The following is a 9727-nucleotide window of genomic DNA, read 5'->3' on the forward strand; positions in this document are numbered from 1 at the left end:
TAAGATAGATAGGATCTCTTCTTTAATATTATAACTGTAATTCTTGCTTGATAATTGTTTTGTTATATGTAATTTTACTATGTTAAACTTAAAACCTTCCTTTTTAAGAAAAGAAAGGGGGAAGTGCTGTGGGATGGTCTGTATGTCAAGTGTGTTGCTGATTGGTCAGTAAATAAATCACTGATTGGCCATTGGCTAGGCAGGAAGTATAGGTGGGACAAGGAAAAGAATTCTGGGAAGTGGAAGGCGGAGAGAGGGGGACACTGCCAGCCGCCATCAGGACAAGGAAGATGTAAAGTACCGGTAAGCCACAAGCCATGTGGCAAAGTAAAGATTAATAGAAATGGGCTAAATATAAGAGTAAGAGCTAGACAATGACAGGCCTGAGCTAATGGCCAAGCAGTTTAAATAATATAAGAGTTTGTGTGTTTATTTTGTAAGTGGGCTCTGGAACTGGCGGGACTTGGTGGCGGGAGCTGGAGAGAAATTCTCCAGCAACACCCACATGGTAATTCACAGCTATCCATTCCTCCAGTTATAGAGGATTCAATGTGCTCCCTGATCTCCTTGAGCATGCACATGGTATATATACATACATAAGCAAAATACTCAAACATACAATAAATTATAAAAAATAAAATAAAATTTTGTCATTTGCCACAACATGGTATGTGAGGTGAAACAAGTTAACACTGAAACACAAATACCAGGTGATCTTTATGGAATCCACAAAACTTGATCTCACAGAAGATACAAGAACAATGACATAACAAACTAGGGAAAGAAGATAAAAGAGGAATTGAGAGTTTGCTCATTAAAAAGAGTAAGTTCTGGTGACCTACCTATACATAACATACCACATTATGTATTTAGTACTAATTAGAAAAATTTCAAATATATGAATAATGAAGAAATAATAAAAGTTTAAAGTGGACATGCTAACAAAACTGAGTTATACAAGTATGTGCTAATCAAAATACAATAGTTAGGGGTTGGGGATTTAGCTCAGTGGTAGGGCACTTGCCTAGCTAAGTGCAAGGACCTGGGTTCGGTCCTCAGCTCCGGAAGAAAAACAAAATACAATAGTAATTTAAATAGATATAACAAAAACTAGAAGTTAATGAATGAATTACTATATATTTATAATAATTTAGTAATGACCTGATTAATATCTTATGGTTATTCACAAAGGAAATGTAGGTGGCCAAATCACATAAATATTCAGCCTTATTTATCATAAAATGCAAATTCAAACAAGTAATACTATTTGTGAATCAAGTTTGTTGTCAAGAAGTATCATTTGTGTATCAAGTTTGTTGCTATACAGATGGCCTCCAAAGCTTTCATCAAGGGCAAACCTAAATTCAAGGGCAACTACACAATGCTCCCTGTGGGTGTTCACATGTCTGCAAAAAAACTGCAGGGCAATCTGATAACCAGAAGGAAAATGCCCTTAGGCTGGCCTTTTTGGAGAACTATGTTCACTAACTCTGAGCCCTTATGACCTCTAAAGCTCTAGATAAGGCCTGACACTCTCAGTAACCCCACTCTGCCCTTTAAATATACCAAACTGTAAAATACATTTGTCCTTTTTTCTTAGTAAAAGAAACACAGGGTGTGTCTCTGCACGCATCATTGCTCTTCTCTTCCAGGAATGCCAAGTTTTTGCTTTTGCTGCAATGGCCGCAAAACAAGTTGACAGTCATGAAAAATAAGACTTGAATGCCAATGTTGAAAGAAGATGAATTGAATACTGAATCATTCTCAAACTTACATCATTATTATGCAATTACACACCTTGGAATGAATGACATTCAATCGAAACAAATTGTATCTTAAAACATGACTAAAATCTCCGATCCCACTGATTTAGTGTAATTCTTTGATTTTTGTTTTGTTCTGTTTCGTTTTTAGGGATAAACCTAACTAGGTCATCCTGTTTGCCTTTATATCAAGGTTTGCAAGCTGACCACAATATCATAGTGCTGTCAATAATTAAGGACCAGACACATAGCTATTGTTGGCATCAGTAAAAAACTGCCACCCACAAACCTAGAGCACACTAATCTAATCTTCAGAGTATATGATGTTCTTTACCACTTACAAAAATTCAACAAACTCAATTCAGTATCTCAACATCAGTTGACAATGACTTGTCTAACCTATATAATCTATGTCAAAGTTGGCTAAATCTATGGTTTTATACTTACTTGAGATGAGATAATATTTACCCCAGAAAGGGTAATAGTAAGAAATCAAATATTATACTAAATTTTTGTGGACAAGCACAATAATAGAAAACACTATGAGAGGGCAAAGTAGATACTAGAAAACCAAACCAGCCTAAGCTCTGAGATGAAATCAATTAGGCATTATGCTAAGCCAAGTTGCCTGTCTCCTCAACTATTTGTAACCTGTTTGGGGTTTTTTGTTTGTTTGTTTGTTTGTTTAGGGATTTTTGTTGTCTTGTTTATTTTCCCTATCTGCCTCATGTGAAAACATGCCAACTCTTATAATCATGCTCCAATAAATCTCTATCCATGGCAAATCATTGTCTCTTTGTATACTGCCCTTTAATTAACTTATTAGAAAAAAACAAAAAGGAAATCTTTAGAAAAGTATCCCTATTTTACTAGCCACAACTAAATGTCTCCCAGACTCCCAATCTTTCTATACTATGGATTATACACTGGGAGCAGACAGCAACTTTTAGGATTTACACACATAAGAGGCACAGCCTAACTTTTCAGTTCACACTGAAACTGAATGGCAGATGATTTAGCATGAGTAACAGGTCAATTATGTGGAATTATAATTGTTTCTGTGCATTGGGATTTTATGTTAAACATGAGAATGTGAGGTTGAGCAACCACATTTGATTTTAATTGCTGTAGCCTGAGTTATCCAAAACATCATGAGAACACTGGAGAAAATGAGAAAATGACAAGCAGCATGGGAGATGAAAATGATGCTGCCCAGGGAACTCTGGTAACAGATGCGGCTCTCTCTGAGGGATTGGCTCAAATTTATGATTTACAGAGAAGTGTAGCAGCTCAGAGAATCCCCAGAATTAAATAACTCCTCCTTACTTTGTTAGGTACTAAGAGAAGAAAAGACATGATTTTCCTTAAAAAACAAAAAGCCCAAAGAAGTACAAAATAGTTAACAAAACAGCAAGACCTGTAGGCTTTCTTTACCTCCTACAGCATTTATAAGCAATGAAACAGTACTTCACACTATGTCCCCAATTAAAATGAATTAATAAATCTACTCAAAACAGATGATAAATAACGCAAACTGGTGAACCAAACTCAAGCTACCAGATTAAAAAAATCTGATTTTTTTCTTAAGAGTAGTAATGTATAAACAAAGTTCTTTCCAATCAAGTAGCCAATGGGAAGAGGAAGATAATGAACTTTACAATAGCATCCATCCAAGACACTCCATGAAAATCATGAGCTCTTCCTTGAAACTATTCAGGCTAAACAGTAATGATAATAAAAGCACCTCAGTACGGCTTTTCAGACCACAAAAATCAGCTACATTTTGTAAACATTTTATCAGAATTATTTCTTCAATATTTAACACAAGTTGGTGGAACTCGTCCTAGAAATTATTTAGAAATAAGGTGAAACTTAAGAAGGGTTAAGGAATGTGCCTAAGGTAGCATAAGAAGCATACTTGGAATTCAAATTCAATTTGGCTGATTCCACAGCCATGCTACTAATTACCACATTATACTCCACAAATGAGACATATGTATGTAAAAGTGTGCAAAATCTATGGAAGGTCTAAAGAACCTTTGAAATACTACTTTCAATACTATTTACTATTACGTTGCTTAATGTTTTCTAGACATTATAATTTTGGTATGTATAAAGAGAATACATTAATCTTTTATTTTATATATATATTAATATTATATAATCTACTCATTTAAGGGCTAGCATTCATTTCATGAACTACAAAGAAGTGGCAACTTGCAATAAAAAAAACAAAGCCACTCTTGGTGCTTAGCCCAATTGTCATAAGAGAGGCTTCATCCAGCAACTGATAGAAACAGATGCAGTGACCCAAAGCCACACATCAGGCAGAGCTCAGGAAATTCTGTGGAAAACGGGGGTGGGGATTGTAGGAACCACGGGGGTAAAGGATACCACAAGAAAACCTACAGAATAAACTAGCCTGGGCTCATAGGGGCTCACAGAGAATGGACTGACAACCAGAGCACCTGCATGTTACTGGCCTAGGCCCTTTGCATATATGTTACAGTTGTGTAGCTTGGTCTTCTTGTGGGGCTCATAACAGTGGGAGCAAAGGCTGTCTCTGACTTTTGCTGGCTTTTGGGACCCTACTCCTCATACTGAGTCACCTTGCCCAGCATTAATACATGGGGAAGTGCTTAGTTTTACTGCAACTTGATATGCCATGTTTGGTTGATATCCACAGGACACCTGCCTTTTCCTGAACAGAAATGGAGAAGTGGTTGGGGGTGGGTGGAGCAGAGGACAAATAGGGGGAGAAACTGAGAGGAGAGGAGGAAGGGGAAACTGTGGTTGGGATGTTAAAAAATAAATCTCACACACACACACACACACACACACACACACACACACACACACACATTCTCAACAGTACGTGTAAGGATGTTTGGAGATATAGGGAAGGAATATGTGCATACTATAACAGAAGCACACATAGACATCCTAAGAAGAGTATTAAGTGGTCTGTAAATATGGGAAATCACTTGTGCTGAACATAGCATAAGTGCTATTCGGCAAATATCAGGTTTTACACCACTTACTGCAGCATTATTATTCAGCAAGGTTTAGAAATAGTACCCTATTGATATCAGAAGCATTTAAATCTTTGAATGAGCTGCCAGCCTTTAAAGTTAACTACCTCAATGCTGCATTCTGAAACATCAAGAATGGGATTGTGCTCTCTACATGAACATTCCTGAAAAAAGCAGCTTAACTTTAAAAAATGTTTTAATCAGTATAATATATAGAACACAAATTCAACTTCTTTAAAAGGCTATAGAAAACACAGGGTCATTTACATACACACAATGGTAAACCCTTACCTTAGAGAAGCTTTAGCTACCTAGCTCTTTAAAAAACGATCTGAGTGGGGCTGGGGATGTGGCTCATTAGAGTACTTCCACAGCATGTGCAAAGGCCCAGGTTCAAAGACCAGCACAAGACTGAAGGGAGGGAGAGAGGGAGGGAGGGAGCGAAAAGAGAAAAGATCTTCTTCAAGAAAATAACTAAGAAATTAAATAAGCTCGCTTACTACATAGTCTCGTAGAGGAGGAACTTTTGGTAAAGATAAAGCATAGTTAAGTATAAAGTATAGTTAAGAAGGAACAGCATGCAGACTGAATTTCTTTATGGTGTACTGAAAGCATAAAGAACCCACGGCATGAAAAATTTCCATGCTTTCAGGAAAAAGTGTAGAACTATGACTCTGAGGAAAAGGCAATACAGTAAATATTACAAGCACAAGGGGAGTAGGTACTCAATAGAAGTCGAGTTCATGAAAACTGATTGACTGATTATATGTGTGTATTTACACTAAAAAATGTCAACCCATTATGCCACTTCATATGTATTCCCTTTCTTATAGAGCTATGAATTTTCAGTCAGCTATACATCTAATAGCAACAGCCAAACATATTCTTCACAGGTGATAAGTCTGTGCTTCCAAATGACATGGTTATAGTACATTCTAAGCATGCTAGAATTCCTTCTAAAATAAGAATATATATTCCAAGTGAGGAGCTGAAGTATGCTCCTATGTATGGCATATGTCAACATTATCATATAACCTTTATAACTTCGATTTCTTCCGCACTTGTGAGTTTTTGGCTTTGCTGGAGATCATACAAGTTACCAGAAAAGTCACTTCGAGTGACAATTGTTACTGGGATAATTTTTAATCTGCACCTAATGATAACTTTTCCATAACCCACAAAATTATCGCTAAAATCATTTTTAAATGCTAAACTATTCTGAAATGACAATAGTGTACCCAAGCCAAAGATCACATTCTAATAGTTTATGTCTTTTTTATCCTCTCCATTGAGATTCCAATTGGTTTTCCTTCTTTGACCATTTTCTTTTTATCTTTTACCCCACAATTTAAGTACTGAATCTTAATTTTTTATTGAGTATTCTGATATCATTTCCCCATCATATCTTGAAAATGTGACCTTAAAGGAAAGCTTTAAACCACGTCATTCAAAAAGTAAAAATACAAATTATTTAAGGTAGATGGACTTTTAAAATATTCTTGGATGGATTCTACTTGATGAAGCAATTGTCTCCTGGTGACATTTAAACTAGAAACTTGCTAAAAGGGAACTACAACTCACAGCCCAGTTCTTGTTTCTGATGACATGCTTCATTTTGCTTTGGTTAACAGAACTGAACTTATGAAACACTGTTTCCCCTATAAGTTATCTACATATTAATTTAATAAGGCCAACACATTTGAAGTCTAATTCAGCAAAGTATTGGGGGAGGAAATCAAAATGTTTTAAAAATCAGTTCAATTAAAAGCAATGATTGAAACTGTCAGAATCATTTTATTTGAAAAATGACTTTCACCAAATGTTTACACTTTTAATGTATCTAAAACATTTAATAAAAGTTAACACACATCACCCAAATCAAATAGAATTCAAGTACAACTTTTAAGAAAAGCACCTTATTCTAAAATGGATGGTGTTCTCAGTTTGAGAGCAGACTGGGAAAAGTGAATAGTCTCCTGAGTCTTTCAAGCTCCCATCCAACATCTGTTCATTGCAGTTACAGCCAGGTTAGCTACTGCCATAGTTATCTTCAGGCTGAAAATTAATACACCCCCACTGTTCTGAGAACAACTACCCAGGTACATCTAGAATATGGGAATTTGTGTTTGGATAAGACCTTTAAAGGCTGTCTGACTTACCCTTCTTATATTCAAAATTGTGGAAATTGAAATGCTGAGTGTCTGATTCCCACTGAATATCTAGACTAAGTTTTCCCAGTTATTTCTGCTAACATAGTACAATTTTGAGAGTAAAAAAAAAAGTTCTTCCATTTCTTGGATGGTACTGGCCTTTAGACATTTATCAACTATGTGACTTTGGCAAGTTAGACTTCCAGGCTGCTTCTCTTCTATGGACTGAAAAGAATACCCATCCTAGGAAGGTTGTTGTTGGGATTTTATGAAGTGCTTAATCCATTGATTAGGAAATGATATACATTTGAAAACAAGTTGCTATTGTTTTCACTCTAAACCTGGAAATATGGCTATTTTTACTCTTTGGGAACAGAGGAAACTGAATTCATTAGCACAATGGACAGAATCCCATTCACCAAAGCTTCTGCTGCCTACCACATTCTATAGACGGTAGAAAAACCCACCCCACTATCTCTTATACTATGCAAAGTACATCCCTTACAGTTAAGAAATGTTAATTGCTGCCAAGTGTTGTAGGATTAACTAGTCAACTAGAAGCTGAAGAGGATTTCTGGCTCCACCCAAAACATGGAGAACTAATGATGGAAAAGCAAGGAGAAGCTAAGGTCAGACATGGGATTTGAAACACTGGAGCTTTTTCTGAGCATATTTGTGGTGTATAGATGGGTGAAAGAAAACAGTATGCTTCCTTTCTGCATCAAAAACAAGGATGCTTTAAACACCATAATGCAAGAATAATAGCTACCTCTGGGGGGAAAAGGCCCTTAGGCTACTCAACACAACAAAAAAGAGTTCATTATCTTTCCCTTATTAAAAATACACAGGGGTAACTGAGCATCATTCTTATAAAACTGCAAATTAAGCTGCATCTGAGCTGCAACGTATCCTAGAATCATATAAGTATATGGAAAAAGTGCTATGAAATAGCGACAGAAATTGATGGGGAATATAACCTTGAAATCAACGAGGAGGGAAGGAGGCAATTATGTTATGCCAATGGCGAATCCATTGATCAAATCCCGACCCTCCATTCTCATGACACTGCGAACCCACCCTCCTCTAAGGAAATTAACAGGAATCACCGCAGCAACCAACCTCAGCAATCGGCATCGACCAGATCGACCCCTACTCAAACGGCGCAAAACACCGCGGGTCCAAGCCCCTCCCTGAAGCTGCCAAGTCCCGCGCTGACTCCAGACTACCTCACTTCCTTTCCGACCTCCCTCTCAGGCTCGACCCCTGCCGTTTCTCGCCAACCCTCGCCACTGACAGAGAAACTAAAAGGCGAGAATTATTTCCTAAATTTTGTCCAGGAAAAACCAGGGCTACACATACCCGTCCCTATTACGATCACATCAAAATCCGAAGGGAGATTATCCGCCATCTTGACAGGAAACGTGTCATGTGACAGTAGTTTGTGGCTCCGCGTTCCGTAGGCAGTTTCTCGGTAGAAGGCGGAAGGAAAAACAGTGCATTCTGGGTGTTGTAGTTCTACGGTGAAGCGTCCAGGTAGGCAGCAAAGAGGTAGTATTTAAAATGTTAACGAGAATGGTAAAAGTTCTATTCATTTTACAGGCTTCAGTGAAATACATTATTTATCCTGGAGGTTTGATATGGAAAAGAAATGTAAGTATTCGACTCCTCAAGCAAGGATGATGAGGAAAATCTTGTATACTCCTTGACAATTACCTAGCAAAAATTGGTCAGTGACTCGGGGAGGAGTGAAATTCAAAGGTGCTCATTCTGAACAAAGGAGATTTTCATTCACGCCAGGAAAACTCTTTCCCCTAGCGTGTCTGCAGTTGTATTTTTGGAACTTGAGGCATTGATTTTCACTTCATAACAATACTGTCCAACTATATTCTGTGTCTTTTTTTTCTCTGTATCTTTCCAGTGAGAAAAGAAACAACCAAACAAAAATTCCTTTGCCTAGTTTCCACAGAATGGAATTTCTCTTGTACTCTCTAGTCAGTCCAAACAGCCACCTAGCAATACAAGTTTCAAAATGAGATGGGGGAAAAATGTGAAAGAATAATAAAGAATAGTAGATGCTTAATAAATTTTTTGTTTCAGAATCTGATTTCTGGCCAAAATAAGAGTTTATACACCTTTCTCCTACGAAACTGTTGGAAAAATATGATTAAAGTAAAATAGACTTTATATAGAAGTGATCATACTTAATAAGGGAGCTTAAGGTTGTCTATGCAAAGTAGTTAACAGAGCTCTCATGAGTATTTTCAAGGTCTGTCACCTTCCACTTTACCTTATTTAAAATGCTTGCCTGCCTGAAAATGCTAAAGCAAAAAGAGAAGGGACGGTGCATTGGATTAAGGAAAGTACTTTTTAATCTCAAGAATTATTCGTGTAGTTATTTTCCAAGAGTTTCAAAATAATTCAAATGTGAGATGCAGTAGTATGATAATCCTTCATACTATATTCTGTCTCCAGTGCTTCTCCATATTTGTTTTCTTCTCAGTCTCTATGACCTACTCACACTAGCTTTTCCCTCATGAATGAAAGATCTTCTCAAGCTCTAGCTTACACTTATATTTTATATCAAGGAAGAGATACTTTTTTTTTTTTGGTTTTTCAAGACAGAGTTTCTCTGTGTAGCTTTGCGTCTTTCGTGGAACTCACTCTGTAGCCCAGATGGGCCTCGAACTCACAGAGATCCTCCTGCCTCTGCCTCCCAAGTGCTGGGATTAAAGGCGTGTGCCACCACCATCCTGCTAAGGAAGAGATACTTAACCTTATTAAA

The 9727-nt window shown here is 37.1% G+C and overlaps 1 protein-coding gene across 1 annotated transcript in view; it reads right to left on the reverse strand.

The window, feature by feature from the left end:
* Positions 1-8385, reverse strand: part of Chm (CHM Rab escort protein) — a 167155-nt gene extending 158770 nt beyond the window's left edge. Inside the window, exon 1 of the mRNA XM_059250822.1 lies at positions 8305-8385. Coding sequence (XP_059106805.1) covers positions 8305-8353 — 49 coding nt within the window. The 5' untranslated portion in view covers positions 8354-8385. The remainder of the gene's footprint in view (positions 1-8304) is intronic.
* Positions 8386-9727: the final 1342 nt, after the last annotated feature.

The sequence above is a fragment of the Peromyscus eremicus genome, chromosome X (genome assembly GCF_949786415.1).
Source record: "Peromyscus eremicus chromosome X, PerEre_H2_v1, whole genome shotgun sequence".
Lineage (NCBI taxonomy): Eukaryota > Metazoa > Chordata > Mammalia > Rodentia > Cricetidae > Peromyscus > Peromyscus eremicus.